The sequence below is a fragment of the Nerophis ophidion genome, linkage group LG24 (assembly GCF_033978795.1).
Source record: "Nerophis ophidion isolate RoL-2023_Sa linkage group LG24, RoL_Noph_v1.0, whole genome shotgun sequence".
Lineage (NCBI taxonomy): Eukaryota > Metazoa > Chordata > Actinopteri > Syngnathiformes > Syngnathidae > Nerophis > Nerophis ophidion.
This window is the reverse complement of record NC_084634.1, coordinates 38658934-38683955: the sequence shown is the minus strand read 5'-3', so window position 1 is coordinate 38683955 and position 25022 is coordinate 38658934. Positions and strand designations below refer to the sequence as shown.

General features: G+C 40.7%; 2 protein-coding genes across 3 annotated transcripts in view; both read left to right on the top strand.

Moving 5' to 3' along the window:
* tagapb (T cell activation RhoGTPase activating protein b) overlaps positions 1-4229 on the top strand; it is a 43717-nt gene extending 39488 nt beyond the window's left edge. For both annotated transcript variants that reach the window (XM_061885800.1, XM_061885799.1), the window contains 3 exons: positions 824-1010; positions 1879-1960; positions 2028-4229. In XM_061885800.1, the coding sequence (XP_061741784.1) occupies positions 824-1010; positions 1879-1960; positions 2028-2953 (1195 nt within the window). In that variant the 3' untranslated portion in view covers positions 2954-4229. The remainder of the gene's footprint in view (positions 1-823; positions 1011-1878; positions 1961-2027) is intronic.
* A 12226-nt stretch (positions 4230-16455) lies between these two features.
* rsph3 (radial spoke head 3) lies at positions 16456-24753 on the top strand. Its single transcript, XM_061886896.1, has 8 exons — positions 16456-16650; positions 18651-18735; positions 18804-18939; positions 21077-21222; positions 21307-21510; positions 23579-23741; positions 23818-23904; positions 24190-24753. Exons 1-8 carry the CDS (start codon positions 16541-16543, stop codon positions 24234-24236), a joined length of 978 nt encoding a protein of 325 aa, XP_061742880.1. The 5' UTR covers positions 16456-16540; the 3' UTR covers positions 24237-24753.
* Positions 24754-25022: the final 269 nt, after the last annotated feature.

Here is a 25022-nt window from a genome sequence, read left to right as displayed (position 1 = left end):
ACTGTACAGTGCTGGCCTGGACTGTACAGTGCTGGCGTGGACTGTACAGTGCTGGCGTGGACTGTACAGTGCTGGCGTGGACTGTACAGTGCTGGTGTGGACTGTACAGTGCTGGCGTGGACTGTACAGTGCTGGCCTGGACTGTACAGTGCTGGCGTGGACTGTACAGTGCTGGCCTGGACTGTACAGTGCTGGCGTGGACTGTACAGTGCTGGCGTGGACTGTACAGTGCTGGCGTGGACTGTACAGTGCTGGCGTGGACTGTACAGTGCTGGTGTGGACTGTACAGTGCTGGTGTGGACTCTACAGTGCTGGTGTGGACTGTACAGTGCTGGTGTGGACTGTACAGTGCTGGTGTGGACTGTACAGTGCTGGTGTGGACTGTACAGTGCTGGTGTGGACTGTACAGTGCTGGTGTGGACTCTACAGTGCTGGTGTGGACTGTACAGTGCTGGCGTGGACTGTACAGTGCTGGCCTGGACTGTACAGTGCTGGCGTGGACTGTACAGTGCTGGCGTGGACTGTACAGTGCTGGCGTGGACTCTACAGTGCTGGTGTGGTGTGGACTGTACAGTGCTGGCGTGGACTGTACAGTGCTGGCGTGGACTGTACAGTGCTGGTGTGGACTCTACAGTGCTGGTGTGGACTCTACAGTGCTGGCGTGGACTGTACAGTGCTGGCGTGGACTGTACAGTGCTGGCCTGGACTGTACAGTGCTGGCGTGGACTGTACAGTGCTGGCCTGGACTGTACAGTGCTGGCGTGGACTGTACAGTCCCGCTAAAAGGAAGAGAAAGAGCTTCAAACTTCCCTTCCTCCTCCAGGGTGGTGGACAAGCTGCCGCCGCCGAACCGACTCCTCTTGCAGCGCCTGGCCTGCGTCTTCCATCATGTCCTGGAGAGCGCCCAGGTCAACAAGATGGACGCCTACAACCTGGCGGTGTGCACCGCCCCCACGCTGCTGCGGCTGGAGGTCACGCCGCTCCACCAGCAGAAGGAGATGACGTTGAAGGTACAAACCCCGTTTCCATATGAGTTGGGAAATTGTGTTAGATGTAAATACAAACAGAATACAAGGATTTGCAAATCCTTTTCAACCCATATTCAGTTGAATATGCTACAAAGACAACATATTTGATGTTCAAACTCATAAACATTATTTTACTGACAGTGGTTTTGTTTTATCAAGTGTTCCTGAGCCCATGTGGTGATATCCTTTACACACTGATGTCAGTTTTGGCTGCAGTACCCCCTGAGGGATCAAAAATTCCGTAATATCATCGCTTACGTGGAGTGACTTCTCCAGATTCTCTGAACCTTTTGATGATTTTACAGACCGTAGATGGTAAAATCCCTAAATTCCCTGAAATAGCTCGTTGAGAAATGTTGTTCTAAAAGTGTTCGACAATTTGCTTACAAAGTGGTGACCCTCGCCCCATCCTTGTTTGTGAATGACTTAGCATTTCATGGAAGCTGCTTTTATACCCAATCATGGCACCCACCTGTTCCCAATAAGCCTGCACACCTTTTGGGATGTTCCAAATAAGTGTTTGATGAGCATTCCTCAACTTTATCAGTATTTTTGCCACCTTTCCCAACTTCTTCGTCACATGTTGCTGGCATCAAATTCTAAAGTTAATGATTATTTGCACAAAAAAAATGTTTATGAGTTTGAACATCAAATATGTTGTCTTTGTAGCATATTCAACTGAATATGGGTTGAAAAGGATTTGCAAATCATTGTATTCTGTTTGTATTTACATCTAACACAATTTACCAATTAATTTGGAAACGGGTTTAATAGCTAACGGAGCAGCTTTGCTCTCCGCCATTTTTTGGTGACCTCTGACACGCCTTTGATTGCGTCCACGCCGCCGCAGGTGACGGAGCTGACCCAGTTCCTGATGGAGCACAGCGAGATCCTGGGAGACGACATCCCTAATCTCCTGGACGCCGACGAAGGTGCGCTTCTTCTCCTTTGACACTTTTCCTTTCAAATTTGGGGATTAATGGGGCGTTGGTCCGGCAGACTCCGTGTCCTCCCAGCTGCACGACTCGGCGTACGACAGCACCGACCCCGAAGGAGACGGCGAGGCCGGGAGGAGCGGCTCGTCTCCCTCGCTCAGTCTCAGCGTGGCGGCGTCGTGTGAATCCTCCGACGCCGCCTTCAGCCCCGAGCATCCGTACCGCCGCCGCCGCTCCGAGCCCATCATCCTGCCCTCGTCCCACGTGGCCAACCTGTACAGGAGCCAGGAGGACTTCCAGAAGCGGCCTTTAAAAAAGCAAATCTCCGACGACTCCTTCTGGAGGAGGGGCCGAGGAGGACTCCCTCCTGGTTCCTTTTCCAACAACCAGACCATGGACTCCTCCAGCTCTTCCCTGGAGAGCGCGGCCTCCAACCAGTCCGAGGGCTCCGTCTTCATCAGCTCGCCGGCGGCGTCTCCGCCTCGACCCAGGAAACCTCCGCGGGTCCCGGACGAGCCCCGACGCTCGCGTTCACTGCGAGCTGCTTGCAAAGTCCTGATGCGGACCAGGAGCTTAGGGGGCTTCAGCAGGACCAGCCTGAAGGAGGGAAGTAACCCCTCCCCCTGTGAAACACTCAAGGAGGTCTCTCCGGATGCACCCAAGCCCCGCCCCCTTTCTGCCATGGAGGTGTTCAGGCAGGTGGACAGCAGGCTGCCCTGCAGGCCGCCGCCCTATGAGCGGGCCGTGCACAACGCACCCCCTCTACCCCCCCACTACGGATCCATGACTGTGCACGACGCCATCGCCCTGGGGAGAAAGTCCCGCCCCTCCTCCGTCAATTACGCACACCTGCCCAGCTGCTCCTCCGACCACCAGGACCAGGACCAGGGTCTGGTCTTCCGCCAAAGGGCCATGTCCGAGTCCGTGTCACGGAGGTGCAGCCAGTCTGCCTTTCAGGACTTTTCCTACGCTAAAGAGTCCTATGTTTGATCACGAGAGCAACAACTTTCTAGAAATCCCCCGATAATTTGGCATTCTCACGTACATTTTTAAACATATATATATTTTACAGTAAAAAAACTAGCAACTCAGTCACCAGAAATGTACTGTAAAATATACAGCTTCTTTTTTAGTTTTGTTTTGTTTTTAAAACATATTGCGGTAAATAGAAAAAACGTACCACTGTTTTGTTTTTTTACAAAAAAAAAAATAAAAAACAGCAGCTTAGTCGCCAGAATTTTACTGTAAAATTTACTGTACTTTTTTTTTTTAAATACAGTATAGGCCAAAAGTTTGGACACATTTTTAAAATACTGTAAAAACTATATATTTTACAATAAAAAACTAGCAACTCAGTTACTGTAAAATATAATGTGTGCTTTATGTTTTTACAACATATTGCGATAAATAGAAAAATAGTACCACTGTTTTTTTTTTTACAAAAAAAACAGCAGCTTAGTCGCCAGAATTTTACTGTAAAACTTACTGTGTTTTTTTTTATTTTATTATAGTACAGGCCAAATTTTGGACACGTTTTTAACATACTGTCAAAATATTTACATTTGACAGTAAAAAACTGTCAACTCAGTTAAGGTAAAATATACAGTGTTTTTGTTTTTGTTTGACAACATATTGCGGTAAATAGAAAAACAGCACCGTTTGTTTGTTTTTAGAAAAGAAAAAACGGCAACTCAGTCGCAAGAATTTTACTGTAATTTTAATTTTTTTTTACAACATATTGCGATAAATAGAAAAACCGCACCACTGTTTTTTTTACAATAAAAAAAACGGCAGCTTACTCATCAGAATTTTACTGTTTATATTGGGACATTGAACCCTGAAGCTGATTCCGGACCAGTACTATTCATGTTGATGTACATTTTACTGCAGATGAATGAAGATGGCTTATTGGCCTACTTGACCACGGATCTGGGTATGGGTGGATCTCTAAAGAGACTACATGGCTGCTGCAATGTGAGTGTGCTGATAATTATGTCGCAGCAGGACACGGTGCCCTGGTTGCCGCAGTCCTTTCATTAATTTTGGGGTCGTGACGTAACGATGGCGGCCCCACAACAACAGAAGCTGTGTTTCCAGGCTGCAGCCTCTAAAGAGCTGCTTCTCTTCCAGGAACTGTGGGAACTCTGCTCCGTGCCTTTGTCAGCGCTCACTGTGTCCTCGTGCCAGCTCACCTAGTACTTCTTAGACTACTGCATATTGTCAGGTTCAAACACTGACGACGTCTATTAAACGAGACAAGACGCAAGGAATGAAAGTGAAGTGAATTATATTTATACAGTACTTTTTCTCGAGTGACTCAAAGCGCTTTACATAGTGAAACCCAATATCTAAGTTACATTTTGAAAGCAGTGTGGGTGGCACTGGGAGCAGGTGGGTAAAGTGTCTTGCCCACAGAGACAGAATTAAATTTGGCTCAATTTGAGGAGAAAAAGCTGGGCTGTACTCTTTGGACTTTCCCTGTTTACGTGACAACAGGTGTTTCTAAAGGAATGGGGGATATGTAAACAGCCATTGTTTTCGGTCACATCAACATAAAAGACAAAGGTGCCTCAGGCTTGGACTGGTCCTGGATCAAGCTTGGGCAGGTCATGTATCAAAATAGATAACCCCTCCCCTCGTACACAGCGGAATTTTCTAAGCCTTTGGCTTGTTGCAACAAAGACAGCCTCTTGTCTGTTCACTGGGAACTCAGAGAACAGAAAGTTTTTTGATAATTTACATATATTTTTGTGACATGTGTAGAGCAGGCCTGTCAAACTTGTTTTCACTGAGGGCCACATCGCCGTTACAGCTCTGAACAGCGAATGTATATAATAATAATAGATCTTATTTGGGGGAAAAAAGCACTTTACGTTGAGCAAACAACCTCAAAGTTCCACAGTGTAAAAAAAATAGTAATAATAATAATAAGATAATAAAAATAAAAAAATATAAAACTATAAACAGCCCAATAGCTAGAACCAGCATGCATGTCTATAAAAAGTTTTTTTTTAATAAGATGTGTTTTTAAGCCTTTTTTAAAAGCATCCACAGTCTGAGGTACCCTCAGGTGGTCAGGGAGAGCGTTCTACAGACTGTGAGCAGCGGCACAGAAAGCCCAGTCTCCCATAGTTTGTACTTTTGTCCGTGGAGGTTGGAGGAGGTTAGCCTGTTTGGAGCGGAGGTGTCGTGTGGAGGATTTGGGGGTGAGCAGTTCTTTAAGGTAGACGGGAGCATTTCCATGGAGGCAATGGTGGGTTAGTAGGGAGATTTTGAATTAAATTCTGAGTGGAACAGGAAGCCAGTGAAGGGATTTGAATATGAATGTATATATGAATTTTAGATTGTTAACGTACTGTAAAAATATTTTGGTGTTTTTTTTCCTCTTTATTTGGTATTTTCCTGTATCAGTTTCATGTCTCCCTTAACCGCTACTGCCCACACCTGCTTTGTTTTAGCACTCAAGAATATTTCGGTTGTTTTTATCCTTCTTTGTGAATTGAAGTGAAGTGAATTATATTTATATAGCGCTTTTCTCTAGTGACTCAAAGCGCTTTACATAGTGAAACCCAATATCTAAGTTACATTTAAACCAGTGTGGGTGGCACTGGGAGCAGGTGGGTAAAGTGTCTTGCCCAAGGACACAACGGCAGTGACTAGGATGGCGGAAGCGGGAATCGAACTTGCAACCCTCAAGTTGCTAGCACGGCCGCTCTACCAACCGAGCTATGCCGCCCCATGGGGACATTGTGGATTGTCTTGTATGGTTCGGATGTACTTTGTGGACGCCGTCTGCTCTACGTAAGTCTTTGCTGTCATCCAGCATTCTGTTTTTGTTTACTTTGTAGCCAGTTCAGGTTTTGGTTCATCCTGCATAGTCTTCCCTAAGCTTCAATTTGCCTTTTGTTTATTTTTGGTTTAAGCACTGGACACCTTTTTACCTGCACCCTGCCTCCTGCCTCTACAAAGCCATTAGTTAACATGCGTTGACACAAAATATTATCCTGGTTTTCTTTTACTTTCTGTGGTCCGCTTGATCTGGGAGGAATCTTAAGGCTTTGGCACAGTTGTGTGGTTTTGTTGGCTTCTCTTGTAAATAAGCACCTTGACTTTCTTGGTCCCACTGAAGTACACGTCTGGAATCGGAGGCTGGAAGGTCAAACAAAACGCAAGTCAAGACTTGAGAGTTCCTCCGCCACATGTTGCGTAACACTCTCCGTGACACCCGGGAGGAAACCAGAGCAAAGTCACATGGCCCGCTCGGTTTTTCTGTGAATTGTTGTTCCTCTGAGTGACATTCTGTTCTTTCCTTCCTCTGACGCTACACTCAGCACCGCCAAAACCTGGGGCCACCTGGCGCTTAGGGCTGCCCTCAGAGGGTCGCTTGGAACAGTATATGATCTTTGAAAATGTAGAATTATTTGTGAATTTTAAAAACATTTTTACACGCTCAGAGAAATATCTATAAATTGCAGAATGTATATACATATACTGTATATATACATACAGTATATGTATATATTAATCCATTTTCGACCGCTTGGGGCCTATCTCAGCTGCATTCGGGCGAAGACAGGTTACACCCTGGACAAGTCGCCACCTCATCGCAGTGTACAAATATACATATGTATATATATACAGTATATTTATATATATATATACATACATATACACATGTGTATATGTATGTATATATATGCATATATTGTGGTGTTTAGCTGGTATGATGATTTATTTATATTATAAAATAGACTAGGAACAACAAGGCACTAGAGACAAAACCAACAGAACTAGCATGGGAGCTAGGGAAACTAACAAAGGAATAGCGTGGAAGCTAACAAGTACAAAAAAAGTTTTACCACAATCGGGGATAGCGACGTCACCTGTTGCATTGGACAGCAAACTAGACTGCGAGGGTGAGTAACGGAAAAGGCAGGCTTATATACGGTCAGAAATTAGGAGGCGGGTGCGCGTCAAAAACACAAGGCAGGTGACACAAATGCGTATTCATTATAAGAGAACAAAACAGGAAGTGCCACCAGGAACTACGGAAGACAAATAGATAGATAGATAGTACTTTATTGATTCCTTCAGGAGAGTTCCTTCAGGAAAATTAAAGGCTAACAAGATGTGATAAATAACAGAACCAAACCAGAATATGAAATGATCCAAGTTGCGGATCATGACACATATATATATATATATATATATATATATATATGTGTCATGATCCACATATATATATATATATATATATATATATATATATATATATATATATATATGTGTGTGTATATATATATATATATATATATACATATACACATATATATATATACATATATATATATATGTGTATATATATGTGTATATGTATATATATATACATATACACATAAATATATATATATATATATATGTGTGTATATATATATATGTATATATATATATATATATATATATATGTACAATTGTAACAGTAAATAATATATGAATATTTTTAAATGGTGTATGGAAAAGTGTTTTTATAGGGTAAGTTTTGTGTAACTGACATTGTTTTTTTACAGTAAAAACATTTATTACAGTGTACAATTTGATGGATAAGTCGCTCCAAAATCATGAGTCAAACCGATATGTGAGTACTTATTTTGATTTTAACAAAAAAACAAATGTTTGGAAGGTATGGCATTTTAATATTTGTTGCAATGTTAGATCACCTTTAAAAGATAAGAAATTACTTTTATTTTCTCCGTCAAAATGGAAAGCGAATACGTTTAGTAATAAAATACGCATATTAATTCCAAGCTTAGGCATGTAAAATGATGTGAAGGGCCAAATCGGGCCCTTGGGCCTTGACTTTGACACTTGTGTGCTAAACACTAAACGCTGTCCATGTTATACCTCAAGGAAACATTTATTTCAAGCCAACAGGACATAGAAAGTTTTATATGTATGTATATATATATATATATATATATATATATATACATATATATATATATATATATATATATATATATATATATATATATATATATATATATATATATATATATATATATATATATATATATATATATATATATATATATATATATATAGGGCTTCACGGTGGCAGAGGGGTTAGTGCGTCTGCCTCACAATACGAAGGTCCTGCAGTCCTGGGTTCAAATCCAGGCTCGGGATCTTTCTGTGTGGAGTTTGCATGTTCTCCCCGTGAATGCGTGGGTTCCCTCCAGGTACTCCGGCTTCCTCCCACTTCCAAAGACATGCACCTGGGGATAGGTTGATTGGCAACACTAAATTGGCCCTAGTGTGTGAATGTGAGTGTGAATGTTGTCTGTGTTGGCCCTGCGATGAGGTGGCGACTTGTCCAGGGTGTACCCCGCCTTCCGCCCGATTGTAGCTGAGATAGGCGCCAGCGCCCTCCGCGACCCCAAGAGGGAATAAGCGGTAGAAAATGGATGGATGGATGGTATATATATATATATATATATTAATTTTCTACTGCTTATTCTCTTTGAGGTCGCGGGGGTCGCTGGTGCCTATCTCAGCAACAGTCGGGCAGAAGGTGGGGTACACCCTAGACAAGTCGCCAACTCATCGCAGGACTATATATATATATATATATATGTATATATATATATTTTTTTTCTCTTACAAACCACTATAATAAGTTGCTGGCATCAACAAGCCCCCGAGCTGAAGACTTGTGTGACAGCTTGTGACTTAGAAGTAGTGGTCTAGTGATGATACAATACTTCAAGTACTAAAACTGTGGTACATGGAGATAAACCGCAGTTGTTCTCCTGACGGTTACTGCAGCGACTCCAAAAGGGTCTGCGGCTTGAAAGTAAAAACATGGGTTTGGCACTTTTCTGACGCGCTTCCTGCTTGGCGAGCAAAGCACACAGAGTTCCTGAAGGCCCCGTTGTGATAAACCAGCCATAATTTTTACAATCATGAAGTCCATAAAGCACAGATGTCAGACACTGAGTGGCTGCTCTTGTAAATGTTCAATTATCTGCCTCCTTTTTTACACACACTGCAAAAATTGTTTATATTTATATAAATGTATGTATATATATACATATATATATATATATATATACATACATACATATGTGTGTATATTAATGTGTGTGTATATATATATATGTAGATATATATATATATATATATATATATATATATATATATATATATATATATATATATATCTACATATATATATATATATATATATATATATATATATATATCTAACATTAAAGTTTGAGAGTCCAGTCCATAGTGGATCTAATATAATAGTGAGAGTCCAGTCCACAGTGGATCGAACATAGTAGTGTCAGAGTCTAGTCCATAGTGGATCTAACATAATAGTGAGAGTCCAGTCCATAGTGGATCTAACATAATAGTGAGAGTCCAGTCCATAGTGGATCCAACATATAGTGAGAGTCCAGTCCATAGTGGATCTGGCATGATAGTGAGAGTCCAGTCCATAGTGGATCCAACATATAGTGAGAGTCCAGTCCATAGTGGATCCAACATATAGTGAGAGTCCAGTCCATAGTGGATCCAACATATAGTGAGAGTCCAGTCCATAGTGGATCCAACATATAGTGAGAGTCCAGTCCATAGTGGATCTAACATATAGTGAGAGTCCAGTCCATAGTGGATCCAACATATAGTGAGAGTCCAGTCCATAGTGGATCTAATATAATAGTGAGAGTCCAGTCCATAGTGGATCGAACATAGTAGTGTCAGAGTCTAGTCCATAGTGGATCTAACATAATAGTGAGAGTCCAGTCCATAGTGGATCTAACATAATAGTGAGAGTCCAGTCCATAGTGGATCCAACATATAGTGAGAGTCCAGTCCATAGTGGATCTGGCATGATAGTGAGAGTCCAGTCCATAGTGGATCCAACATATAGTGAGAGTCCAGTCCATAGTGGATCGTGAGAGTCCAGTCCATAGTGGATCCAACATATAGTGAGAGTCCAGTCCATAGTGGATCCAACATATAGTGAGAGTCCAGTCCATAGTGGATCCAACATATAGTGAGAGTCCAGTCCATAGTGGATCCAACATATAGTGAGAGTCCAGTCCATAGTGGATCCAACATATAGTGAGAGTCCAGTCCATAGTGGATCCAACATATAGTGAGAGTCCAGTCCATAGTGGATCTGGCATGATAGTGAGAGTCCAGTCCATAGTGGATCTAACATAATAGTGAAAGTCCAGTTCATAGTGGATCTGACATAATAGTGAGAGTCCAGTCCATAGTGGATCTAACATAATAGTGTGAGAGTCCAGTCCATAGTGGATCTAACATAATAGTGAGAGTCCAGTCCATAGTGGATCTAACATAATAGTGACAGTCCAGTCCATAGTGGATCCAACATAATAGTGAGAGTCCAGTCCATAGTGGCTCTAACATAATAGTGTGAGAATCCAGTCCATAATGGCTCTAACATAATAGTGAGAGTCCAGTCCATAGTGGATCTAACATAATAGTGAGAGTCCAGTCCGTAGTGGATCTAACATAATAGTGTGACAGTCCAGTCCATAGTGGATCTAACATAATAGTGTGACAGTCCAGTCCCTAGTACTAACATGCGCCTGCACAGATTTTCCTCCATGAGGCCCCTCTGCTAAAACGACTTTGACACTCCTGGACTAAAGTGGACGACATAATTTGCTTATGCGGATTGTTAATCACGCTGGTTTTGATGCTTTGTGTTAAATATAAGCAAAGTACAGCACATCATTCATCTTTTCGCTGCTGTTATCAGTACTTCCACAACCCTGCCTCCAATATCACTCAAACATGATGTGGTCTGTATGTTTTTTTCCCGCCCTGTCAAAGTCTCTTGACGGTGTTCTGGTACAAATCAGACATTATGAATCCCACCGACAGCCGGATGATGAGTTAATGACACGAGTGAGTCATGCATGCCAAGATATTTTCAATACAAAAGACCTCAGTGGCCCCACGTTGGTGTGTGTTCACCACTCTGTGAGAAGAAAGGTGGGTAGACAGGAATTAATAAAAAAAAAACAACTATTGACATTACGATTACTTTCCACTATCTAGGCTTTGGTTGTTGTTATAAAGCAGAAGTGTATTTGTGCAAGCCTGATTTTTGCAGAATCTCAAAGGATGCCGATGAAGGCTCGTTATTGAGAGGACAACACAATAGGAGCCAGCTGAAGCCGACATGATGGCGAATGAGAGCGCCTCGAATGCAGAAAATGGCCATGAAAGGTCACATCTGTTCACCCGTTTCCTTGAGAAGCCATCAAAACACATCCAGTACAGTTGGAGCCAGGCTGAACAAATGTGTCACTGCCTGTTTGTGCATGGACATGTGACATAACTCATCAATAACCAATAAGCATTTGTCAGAGTCAAACACTTATAACATCTATTAAACAGACAAGAAGCAAGGAATCATGCAGAGACAGAGTTCAAAGAAGCAATGAATCATGCAGAAACAGAGTTCAAAGAAGCAAGGAATCATGCAGAGACAGAGTTCAAAGAAGCAAGGAATCATGCAGAAACAGAATTCAAAGAAGCAAGGAATCATGCAGAGACCGAGTTCAAAGAATCAAGGAATCATGCAGAAACAGAATTCAAAGAAGCAAGGAATCATGCAGAGACAGAGTTCAAATAAGTAAAGAATCATGCAGAGACAGAGTTCAAAAAAGCAAGGAATCATGCAGAGACAGAGTTCAAAGAAGCAATGAATCATGCAGAAACAGAGTTCAAAGAAGCAAGGAATCATGCAGAGACAGAGTTCAAAGAAGCAAGGAATCATGCCGAAACAGAGTTCAAAGAAGCAAGGAATCATGCAGAGACAGAGTTCAAAGAAGCAAGGAATCATGCAGAAACAAAATTCCAAGAAGCAAGGAATCATGCAGAGACATAGTTCAAATAAGTAAAGAATCATGCAGAGACAGAGTTCAAAGAAGCAAGGAATCATGCAGAGACAGAGTTCAAATAAGTAAGGAATCATGCGGAGACAGAGTACGAAGAAGCAAGGAATCATGCAGAGACAGAGTTCAAAGAAGCAATGAATCATGCAGAAACAGAGTTCAAAGAAGCAAGGAATCATGCAGAGACAGGGTTCAAAGAAGGAAGGAATCATGCAGAGACAGAGTTCAAAGAAGCAAATAATCATGCAGAGACAGAGTTCAAATAAGTAAGGAATCATGCGGAGGCAGAGTATAAAGAGCAAGGAGTCATGCAGAGACAGAGTACAAAGAAGCAAGGAATCATGCAGAGACAGAGTTCGAAGAAGCAAGGAACCAAGCAGAGACAGAGTTCAATTTAGCTCATGAGGAGAACGCGTGGAGCTGCGCACTTAGTCACAGTCTGGCCCTACGCTCTACGGTACAGCTACCGCATCCCCTCTATTTATTCAGGGTTCCCAGTCAACATCAAAAGGTGGTCACATAAATCACGAAGGTCACATATATCACGTAAAGTAACGTTTATAAGAAGTTCAGTAACATACGTGAGTGGAATGTGCTAGGGTTCTTGTGATTTTGTCTTGTCTCCGCTTCGTCTGCGTGCTGTCGTCTTATCTGCGTTGAAATCTTTGAAGTTCTGGGCTCTTAGCGGGCTAAAACAAAGATAACATCTGTTTCGTCCTTGCACAGATACAAAAGTCTAACTTGAGCACAATAGCTAATAACTATAACAACAGACTTTAAGCGTACTAAACTTGTGTGATAACTTTACACATAATTATTCTAACAATATTAAGACATAGATTTTTACTTATTGTATTTTCCAAACTATAAAATCATTTTTTTCTCCTCAAATCTCGACAGTGCGCCTTATAATCTGTTGCCCCTAATGTACAGAATCATTCTTATTTTGCTTACCGACCTCGAAGCAATTTTATTTGGTACATGGTGTAAAGATTATGTTAGATCCACTATGGACTGGACTCTCACTATTATGTTGGATCCACTATGGACTGGACTCTCACACTATCATGTTAGATCCACTATGGACTGGACTCTCATTATTGTATTAGATCCACTATGGACTGGACTCTCACTATTATGTTAGATCCACTATGGACTGGACTCTCACTATTATGTTAGATCCACTATGGACTGGACTCTCACTATTATGTTAGATCCACTATGGACTGGACTCTCACACTATTATTTTAGATACACTATGGACTGGACTCTCACACTATTATTTTAGATCCACTATGGACTGGACTCTCACTATCATGTTAGATCCACTATGGACTGGACTCTCACTATTTTGTTGGATCCATTCTGGACTGGACTCTCACTATTATGTTAGATCCACTATGGACTGGACTCTCACTATTATATTAGATCCACTATGGACTGGACCTTCACTATTATGTTAGATCCACTATGGACTTGACTCCCACTATTATGTTGGATCCACTATGGACTGGACTCTCACTATTATGTTAGATCCACTATGGACTGGACTCTCACTATTATGTTAGATCCACTATGGACTGGACTCTCACTATTATGTTGGATCCACTATGGACTGGACTCTCACTATTATGTTAGATCCACTATGGACTGGACTCTCACTATTATGTTGGATCCACTATGGACTTGACTCTCATTATTATATTAGATCTACTATGGACTGGGCTCTCACTATTATGTTGGATCCACTATGGACTTGACTCTCATTATTATATTAGATCTACTATGGACTGGGCTCTCACTATTATGTTAGATCCACTATGGACTGGACTCTCACACTATTATGTTAGATCCACTATGGACTGGACTCTCACTATTATGTTAGATCCACTATGGACTGGACTTTCACAATATTATGTCAGAACCACTTGACGTCCATTGCATCCGGTCCTCTCCAGGGTTTGTCAAACTCCTTCTCATCGACATCCCACTGGGTTGTGAGTTTTTCCTTGCCCTTATGTGGGCGCTGAACCGAGGATGTCCTTGTGGCTTGTGCAGCCCTTTGAGACACTTGTGATTTAGGGCTATATGAATAAACATTGACTGATTGATAGATTGAATAGATAAACCTCCACCTTTCTCGAACACAAGGATTCTACATCGTACTTCCATCCATCCATTTTCTACCACTTATTCCCTTAGTTTTCCACCTTTATTTATTATTTATGTTGCCTCTTTTTTATTTGCCAAGGTTTATATCCCTCTTTGCTACACATTCCCAACGACACTTTTTCCTCCACAGTAATAAAATTAACAGGAAGTAGTAGAAAATGGATGGATGGATAGATGACAAAATGGAAGCATATAAAATATTTCAAGTGTTAACATGCGCAAGATGGTGTGGTGCCGTGAATGAATTATTAGTAATTGACAAGGAGAAAGGGTAGAAATTAATCATACTCATTTCAAAAATAGTCTTGCGGACATATTTTAAATGTGAAAGGCTGCACCGTGATGTTCCTTAATGTGACTTGTTAAGCCTGTCTAAAATAAATCCACCAAACGCCAAGTAAAATGTGTTAAGTAGATGTTTAACGTATTAAACATATTCACCCTCTTCCGTTTAGTTAAACACTGATTAGTCAGTTACTGCTCGTTAGAATATTCTAGGCGGACTATATTGTGAAATCCCCAAAAGAGGACACATATATGCGTGCCAAGGCCGGGACTTGGTGAAAATCTGCCAATGATACTTGAACTTGCTTTATAAATAATATATTTATTTCAATAAAGCATTTTTTCTCCTCTGTTGACAGCAGTGTTGGCGCTAGGAATTTTCAAAATGGGGTCCCAGGGACCCCATCAAGTCATAAAAATGGGGTCCCACAGTACATTTTTGGGGTTCCACTTATTTGTAAGCCTTTTGAAAACAAATGATATGCATTCTCCTGTTGTATCTCACGTTATATATTGTGTTTTGGAAAAAGTTTGTCGTAAATGTTACTTTGTTCAATAAAAGAAATAATAATTACAAAAAAGAAGACAAATGTGTATACTTATGTAAATAAATGATAAATGGGTTGTACTTGTATAGCGCTTTTCTACCTTCAAGGTACTCAAAGCGCTTTGACACTACTTCCACATTCACACACACATTCACACACTGATGGAGGGAGCTGCCATGCAAGGCGCTAACCAGCACCCATCAGGAGCAAGGGTGAAGTGTCTTGCTCAGGACACAACGGACGTGACGAGGTTGGTTCTAGGTGGGATTTGAACCAGTGACCCTCGGGTTGCGCACAGCCACTCTTCCACTGCGCTACGCCGTCCCAATGTATTCAGTTATAAACATTCATTCACTTTCTTCTTTCCTTCGTGGATCTAAACTTTACCCCTGCTGCTAGTTTTTTGTATTTTTTTTATTTAATAAGTGGTAGGTGTATTTATTTCTATATAAAAGTGTAAAAAGTGTTTTGCTTGGGTCATGAAATGATGACAATAGTGTGCCAGGGCATACTATTTAACACATAAATCTCTGGAGTCTACATCAACTTCACATCTATTCCTTTTGTTTCCCGCCCTTTTTTGTCAAACAAAACTATGTTTTTTTTTATGACAAACACACAAAATATGTAAAATCTTCCACCAAAATAATTTTTCAAAGTGGAATATTTGATGTGATGTAATCGGGGTTGAGGTGGGGGGGTTAAAGGGTAGCGGGGGTGTATATTGTAGCCTCCCAGAAAAGTTAGTGCTGCAACGGGATTCTGGGTATTTGTTCTGTTGTGTTTATGTTGTGTTACGGTGCGGATGTTCTCCCGAAATGACTTTTTCATTCTTGTTTGGTGTGGGTTCACAGTGTGGCACATGTTTGTTACAGTGTTAAAGTTGTTTATATGGCCACCCTCAGTGTGACCTGTATGGCTGTTGACCAAGTACTGTATGCCGTGATTAACAGCCAATTAATATCTCATTCTCTCTCCCCTCTCTCACGAAGTCTGCTCAATGCGCACATTTTCATAATTTGTTTTGTTTTTAACCCCTTGTTAAACCTGTACGTACATTGAAAATACACACAACCCTGACTCAAAACGCTGGACATTGTAAAGCATTTAAGAAACCCAACCCGGACAGCCCCGCAAAAGAGGACATGTCCGGTACGGTCAGTCAATGTGATGGTGTGAATGAATTATTAGTAATTGACAATGAGAAGGGGTATGAATGAATCATAATCATTTAAAAACATATATTGATATTCTTGCGGACATAATTAATTGTGAAAAGCTGCAACGTGATGTTCCTTAATGTAACATGTTACGTGTGATTGAAACAAATTAACTATGCGCCAAGTTTTACGTATTAAACATATTCACCCTCTTCCATTTAAATAAACACTGAAAGTTACTTACTGCTCGTTAGAATATTAAGCTTGAGTGCAAAGGACGACAATAAGACAACAGCAATGTAGTAACATTAATATTATATGGAGGTTAAGGCGCCCCCTCTGGCTGTAATATGACATTACAGCTTACTTACTTCCTGGTTACCGTTGCTAAGGTAGCTTATTAGTGTCCCCGAGCAAGCAGAAACACGGGTATTTTTGTAAATACACGATATATCTTCTTTTTTTGAAACAATGGCTCTTGTTTCACACAGCCAGAAGGACACGAACGAAACCTACACCTTCTCCAGCCGGCCGAGACCCGTGGAGAACCGCTCCAAATACAGAGAAGCACTGACAGAGAAGTAGTTGTTTTTTTTTTGTTCCGAACGTGCTAAATGCTAATGCTAAACCGGAAGTGTCATCATTTGACGAGTTTAAGTCTTCTGTTGCCTCGTTGGTGTTCAAAATGTGACAAATATGACCAAATATATGCGTGTGTAGTAATACACGGCGTATTGTAAAGCAGTGTCTTTACGCCACCTAGAGACTTTTTAGTGCAAGTTTGGACTGGTGATTGATGACGTCATTAAGGCGACAGTGACGTCGTCGTGAAAGGAAACAACCGTGGAAATCAATCAATGTTTATTTATATAGACCTAAATCACAAGTGTCTCAAAGGGCTGCACAAATCACAACGACATCCTCGGTAGAGCCCACATAAGGGCAAGGAAAAACTCACCCCAGTGGGATGTCGGTGACAGTGACAATGATGACAATGAGAAACCTTGGAGAGGACCGCAGATGTGGGGGAACCCACCCTGGGCGACTGGTGTAATGGACTTTGAGTGGATCTAGCATGATAGTGTGACAATCCAGTCCATAGTGGGTTTAACATAATAGTGAGAGTCCAGTCCATAGTGGATCTAACATAATAGTGTGAGAGTCTAGTCCATAGTGGGTCCAACATAATAATGAGAGTCCAGTCCATAGTGGATCTAACATAATATTGTGAGTGTCCAGTCCATAGTGGGTCCAACATAATAGTGAGAGTCCAGTCCATAGTGGATCTAACATAATAGTGAGAGTCCAGTCCATAGTGGATCTAACATAATAGTGAGAGTCCAGTCCATTGTGTATCTAACATAATAGTGAAAGTCCAGTCCATAGTGGATCTAACATAATAGTGAGAGTCCAGTCCATAGTGGATCTAACATAATAGTGAAAGTCCAGTCCATAGTGGATCTAGCATAATAGTGAGAGTCCAATCCACATTGGATCCAGCATAGTAGTGAGAGTCCAGTCCATAATGGATCTAGCATAATAGTGAGAGTCCAATCCACAGTGGATCCAGCATAGTAGTGAGAGTCCAGTCCATAATGGATCTAACATAATAGTGAGAGTCCAGTCCATAGTGGATCCAACATAATAGTGAGAGTCCAGTCCATAGTGGATCTAGCATAATAGTGAGAGTCCAGTCCATAGTGGATCTAGCATAATAGTGAGAGTCCAGTCCATAATGGATCTAACATAATTGTGAGAGTCCAGTCCATAGTGGATCTACCATAATATTGTGAGAGTCCAGTCCGTAGTGGATCTAACATAATAGTGAGAGTGCAGTCCATAGTGGATCTAACATAATATTGTGAGAGTCCAGTCCATAGTGGATCTAACATAATAGTGTGAGAGTCCAGTCAATAATGGATCTAACATAATAGTGAGAGTGCAGTCCATAGTGGGTCTAACATAATAGTGAGAGTCCAGTCCATAGTGGATCTAACATAATAGTGAGAGTCCAGTCCATAGTGGATCTAACATAATAGTGTGAGAGTCCAGTCCATAGTGGATCCAACAAAATAGTGGGTAATAGTTAATAATAGTTCACTTTAAATCAGCTGCCTGTGACTGGGTTTTGTGATAGATACAACACTTTTAAAAACTATGCATTCTTGCAGCCCATCCGGCATGTCTCCAAAACCCCACTTTCTCCAAGTATGAGACAAATTCTGCTGTGATGTTGATAGATCACTCATTTATGGTGTATTTGTCATTTTGTCAAAGTGTACTCTACAAATGGGTCTCTCTTTTTAGATTTTGACTGCCTTGCCAATGTTTAATCAAAACATTGAATCCCCCGGGATGGGACACCTCTCTCCTCCCCGGCTGCTGCCTTTTATACTTTTATATATAGATAATCAGGCCCAAGTGGGCCATCTACGCACCTGTTGATGATCTTGAAGCCGGTCCTGGCACACCCCGTTTTTGCCGCAGGCCCGCAGGCCACGCCCCCATCCACACATGTTTTCTACCAGCATAGTTGAGGCCATTGAGACGTTCCTCGACTAATGAGCTGTTTTGTCTCCAGGGCAATCAGCAGCAATTATGGAAACATCATGTATGATCGGCGCGTCATCAGGGGAAACACTTACGCCCAACGCTTCATGTCAGCTGTAAGCACAAAATAGGACTTTATCTTCGCATGTATCAGGTAACATGTGTGATTGTTCACCCTGTGCAGGATGATTTGGTGGAAATACAAAGACAGCAAGAGATCAGGCGGAGAGCTGCGGCTCGAAAAAAGAAGAGCAGGGAGCCCCTGAGATCTGCAACTCCAGAGGCCGTGGAAGGCAGGACACACAATGTCGTGCAAACAGGTGAAGTGTGTTCATCAACCTTAGGGCTGGGCGATATGGCCTTTTTTTAATACCTCAATATTTTTTTAGGCCGTGTCACGATACAGCATATATATCTGGATATTGTGCCTTAGCCTTGAATGAACACTTGATGCATATAATCACAGCAGTATGATGATTCTATGTGTCTACATTCAAACATTCTTCTTCATACTGCATTAATATATGCTACTTTTAAACTTTCACGCAGAGAGGGAAATCACAACTAAAAGTGTATTTATGAAACAGTTATTAAGCAGTGGCACAAACATTCATGTCATTTCCAAAACAAAGTGCAAGATTGTCAGAGACATTTTAAAACAAGCTATGAGTGCACTTTTGTGCATGATGTCACTAAGATGACATATCAAAACAACACTAAATTAAAGTGCACTTTTTGTACAGAACGCTACTACAATAGTTCAACACAAATAAAGTGCACTTTTGTGCATGATTTTGGTAAATGGTAAATGGTTGTACTTGTATAGCGCTTTTCTACCCCTTTTTAAGGAGCCTGAAGTGCTTTGACAGTATTTCCACATTCGCCCATTCACACACACATTCACACACTGACGGCGGGAGCTGCCATGCAAGGCGCTCACCAGGACCAATAAGGAGCAATGGTGAAGTGTCTTGAAGGGGCGGCATAGCTCGGTTGGTAGAGCGGCCGTGCCAGCAACTTGAGGGTTGCAGGTTCGATTCGCGCTTCCGCCATCCTAGTCACTGCCGTTGTGTCCTTGGGCAAGACACTTTACCCACCTGCTCCCAGTGCCACCCACACTGCTTTAAATGTAACTTAGATATTGGGTTTCACAATGTAAAGCGCTTTGAGTCACTAGAGAAAAGCGCTATATAAATATAATTCACTTCACTTCACTTCACTTGCCCAAGGACACAACGGACGTGACTCGGATGGTAGAAGGTGGGGATTGAACCAGTAACCCTCAGACTACTGGCACAGCCACTCTACCAACTTCGCCACGCCGTTTGTGGGCGTATGGCACCGAATGGAGATGTTGACATGCAGAGTAAACACTTTTCATTCTCTAGCACAGTGGTTCGCAAACTTTTTTCAGTGATGTACCCCCTGTGAACATTTTTTTAATTCAAGTACCCCCTAATCAGAGCAAAGCATTTTTGGTTGGAAAAAAAGAGATAAAGAAGTAAAATACAGCACTATGTCATCACTTTCTGATTTATTAAATTGTATAACAGTGCAAAATATTGCTCATTTGTAGTGGTCTTTCTTGAACTATTTGGAAAAAAAGATATAAAACTTGTGGGACGGCGCGGCGAAGTTGGTAGAGTGGCTGTGCCAGTAATCTGAGGGTTACTGGTTCAATCCCCACCTTCTACCATCCAAGTCACGTCCATTGTGTCCTTGGGCAAGACACTTCACCTTTGCTCCTGATAGGTCTGGTGAGCGCCTTGCATGGCAGCTCCCTCCATCAGTGTGTGAATGTGTGTGTGAATGGGTAAATGTGGAAGTAGTGTCAAAGCGCTTTGGGCTCCTTAAAAAGGGGTAGAAAAGCGCTATACAAGTACAACCCATTTACCATTTGTTGAAAAATAAAGATTCAAAATTGAAGATAAACTATGTTTCAACATTTAATTTTCTTTTTTTTTCCTGTTTTCTCCTCTTTTAAACCGCTCAATTAAGTGTTTTTTTCGCAATTTATTCTCTATCAAAAATCTTTTGTAAAAGGAAAAAAAATGTACGACGGAATGACAGACAGAAATACCCATTTATATATATATATATATATATATATATATATATATATATATATATATATATATAAATGGTAAATTGAGCAAATTGGCTATTTCTGGCAATTTATTTAAGTGTGTATCAAACTGGTCGCCCTTCGCATTAATCAGTACCCAAGAAGTAGCTCTTGGTTTCAAAAAGGTTGGTGACCCCTGCTGTAGTGTAATGCCAGGAGCTAAAAGCAACTGCGTGAGAACGTATGCTCCAATATCACCATATAGTCATTTTCTATATCGCACAGAGACAACCCTGCGATATATATCGAGTATATCGATATATCGCCCAGCCCTAATCAACCTCTGTTTGTATTTCATTATCAGAGCCTGCAAAGTTGTGGTGTCTTTTCAGAGCTTTACCTGGAAGAGTTGAGCTGCATCATAGATGTTTCACATACTGAATGCCAGACTGATCCTCTCCTGGACAGACCGGCGACACCCCTTTTTATACCTGCCAAATCTGGCCAAGATGTCGCAACACAAGTTGAGGAAGGAGAGGTAGGCATGCCACTCACAACTCAACTGTACCGCTGGATGAGGGAGAAGAACCATTAAACACATATTTGTCTCATTTCTGTATAGTTGTTTGACTTTGATAGAGAGGTGCAGCCATTGCTGGAGGTCCTCGTGGGGAAGACCATCGAGCAGTCCCTGCTGGAGGTGATGGAGGAGGAGGAGCTGGCTCGTCTGAGGGCCCAGCAGAGGGCCTTTGAGGAGCTCCGGAACGCTGAGCTGGCCGAGCTGCAACGGCTACAGGAGCAGGAGAGGCGCCGGCGAGAGGAAAAGGTATTGCGGTGGAAGTACATTTGTTTTTTTGTGTGGAGATTTAGCTGTACACTGCAAAAAGTCAGTGTTCGAAAACAAGAAAATAAATACAAAAATTAGTTTTTTTTTATTTATACTAAGCAAAATTATCTGCCAATAGAACAAGAAAATTCGGCTATTCAAGACTTTCCAAAACCAGTAGAATTAGCTAACCTCAATGAAGCCAAACATAGCTTCAAATAAGTATATTCTCACTAATAACAAGTGAACTACTATATGAGTACCTCTTTTCTATTGTTGCATTGAAAATAAAACAGCAAAGTCCATTTGGCTGTCATCTGTTTTAATATGAGACACAATTGTGTCAAAGACATGAGTTTTTATTTCATGCTTGAAATAAGAAATGATTACTTGAAAAAAGTAGTTTAATACTTGTGTTGATGACACAGCTTTGCAACACTTGAGATTCTAGTTTCAACATGTTTTACTCAATATAGCTCATCACATCTCAGCAACAAGCTGTAATATTTTACTGACATCATTTAGGACCAAAACACTTAAAACAAGTAAAAGACTCTAACATAAAATGTACTTAGTGAGAAGAATGATCTTATCAGACAGAAAACAAGCAAATATCACCTTTATTTGAGATATTTCACCTTACTTAGATGTCACTTTTTGCAGTGTGGTGGAAGTACATTTGGTTTTTAACCCCCAAAAAGGCTTGTGTGGAAATTTGGCTGTGGAGTGGAACGCCTCTATTTGCAACCTTTTCGGTGTCTCGGCATACGAACGCTTCATTCATTCATTCATTCATTTTGTGTGCCGATGGAAGCCATGTGAGTGAATTGTTAAGAGTACTCTATTTCTATAGCACTTTTCTCTACACTGCAAAAAGTCAGTGTTCCAAAAAAAGAAAAAAAATACAAAAATGAGGGGTATTTTATTTATACTAAGCAAAATTATCTGCCAATAGAACAAGAAAATTCGGCTTGTCAAGACTTTCCAAAACAAGTCAAATTAGCTAACCTCAATGAAGCCAAAAATAGCTTAAAATACGTATATTCTCACTAATAACAAGTGTACTACTCTATGAGTACCTCTTTTCTATTGTTGCATTGAAAATAAAACAGCAAAGTCCATTTGGCTGTCATCTGTTTTAATATGAGACACAATTGTGTCAAAGTCATGAGTTTTTATTTCATGCTTGAAATAAGATAAATGATTACTTGAAAAAAGTAGTTTAATACTTGTGTTGATGACACAGCTTTGCAACACTTGAGATTCTAGTTTCAACATGTTTTACTCGATATAGCTCATCACATCTCAGCAACAAGCTGTAATATTTTACTGACATCATTTTGGATCCAAACACTTAAAACAAGTAAAATACTCTAACATAAAATCTGCTTAGTGAGAAGAATTATCTTATCAGACAGAAAATAAGCAAATATCACCCTTATTTGAGATATTTAATCTCACTTACATTTCAGTTCTGGGATAAAAGAAAATGTGATGTAACACAGTGGTGAACATGCCCTTTCCCAACTACTTTGGCACGTGTTGCAGCCATGAAATTCTAAGTTAATTATTGTTTGCAAAAAAAAAAAAAATTTAGGAGTTTGAACATCAAACATGTTGTGTTTGTAGTGCATTCAACTGAATCTGGGTTGAAAATTATTTGCAAATCATTGTATTCTGTTTATATTTACATCTAACACAAATTCCCAACTCATATAGAAATGGGGTTTGTACTTTTTCATTAATGAAATAGGGATTTTTATTGAGGCTAGAACCAATTATTCATGGGGACCTCTGCTTCACACTACAAACTTTTCAGTTTGCGGACCATGTTAATGAACCAATCAAGTTTGTAAATCGAGGTTCCACTTTATAACTGGACATTACACATAATTAAGAGTCAAACTGCATACAAAGACTAAAAGAAGAATAGCTGGCTGCTTCTCAAAGTCAAAAAAGGTATATATATTTTGGAAAAAAATAAATAAAAATGAAGATGCGATTATGTGACAATGGCAATGAGTTTATGCTTGAAAATAATAGTTCATTAACAGCTTTCGGTCCCCAGGAGCGTAGGATGGCCCAGCAGAGGGAGACATTGAAGAGGGAGCAAGAGACAGTGGAGAAGATTGCAGCTCGGGCCTACACCCAGCATTACCTGGCTGACCTTGTACCCACTGTCTTTAAGTCTCTAAGGACCCACGGCTTTTTCCAGGACCCCGTGGAGAAAGGTGGGGACAACTAGCACTCAGTAAGCTGGGGTTCAAGCCGAAAGTGTTGAAACTGTGGTGCGCTTCTGATTTCCAGATATTGAGACAAACTTCTTTCCATGGCTGATGGCTGAGGTCCACAGCAACTTAGACAAGAGAAATACAGCAAGGCAGCTTTTAGACAGTAAGTCTGAAAGCATCACAACAGCATGTTGCCTTTAAAATAACACGAGAAGTTGTTAAACATTATTAATACAGTTTTGTAATAATGGCTGAAAAGTAAGTTGCACAATGTACCACTAGGGGGGGGCTCTGGTCAGCTATTTAAGGATTACTCGCTCAATTCTCTTACTCGTTTACCTGCTACACTGCCATCTAGTGACCATTTTTAGTTATTACAAATGTGTAATGATTAATTGTTGAGATTTTACCGGATTTAAAAAAAAATAATCTTGCTTTTTTATTTCAGCACTCATCCAGGATGTGGTCCAGAAAAAACTGCCACTCTACACATAAATGGAGTCCCCACAAGATTACAAGTAGAGGGATGTATTATAAACGTAACTACCAAAAAAGATCAGGAATACTTTTTTTTTTCTTCCATTTTTGTTTTCCAAAAGCTCTTTCATTCACCTTATTTGTAGGCTTGAGTAAAGAGATATTTTTCTCGGGCATGCAGTGTTCATACATTCAAGAATATACATTAAATACATGCTTTGATATAACACTAATAAATGGATGTCTACTAACTTAAAAAGTACTTTCTGCTAAGATGCTAGTCCTATTATATGAGTCTATTTTTATGCCGCTATCCTATTGGTCAGATAAACCGTGGCTCCTCCCCCTTTAGGTTTTTGAGCGCGCCAATCACTACGATTTTGTAAGAAATCACATGTTTACAGGTAAGTAAACACTCTGACTAACCCGCTCTTACAATCCCGGCAAGTCGCCCACTGTGACGTCATAACGTGACTGATTGTTGTTCATTTGTAAAATATGTGGTTTAAAGATTAAAGAAGGTGTGGATGATAAATCCCAGCTGTGTTCAATCCTCAAAGCATTCATTTCCAGTGTGTTTGCGTCTGAGTACCACAATAAAAGCTTCAATGTGAAACATAATCTGACATTATGTGTATTACAAACCCTGTTTCCATATGAGTTGGGAAATTGTGTTAGATGTAAATATAAACGGAATACAATGATTTGCAAATCCTTTTCAACCCATATTCAGTTGAATGCACTACCAAGACAAGATATTTGATGTTCAAACTCATAAACTTTATTTTTTTATGCAAACAATAA

Coding starts and splice junctions, on each gene's coding strand:
- rsph3 (XM_061886896.1), top strand. CDS start 16,541: ATGGCTCTTGTTTCACACAGCCAGAAGGACACGAACGAAACCTACACC. Junction 18,736..18,803: donor CCCAACGCTTCATGTCAGCT/GTAAGCACAAAA, acceptor CACCCTGTGCAG/GATGATTTGGTGGAAATACA. Junction 18,940..21,076: donor ACACAATGTCGTGCAAACAG/GTGAAGTGTGTT, acceptor GTGTCTTTTCAG/AGCTTTACCTGGAAGAGTTG.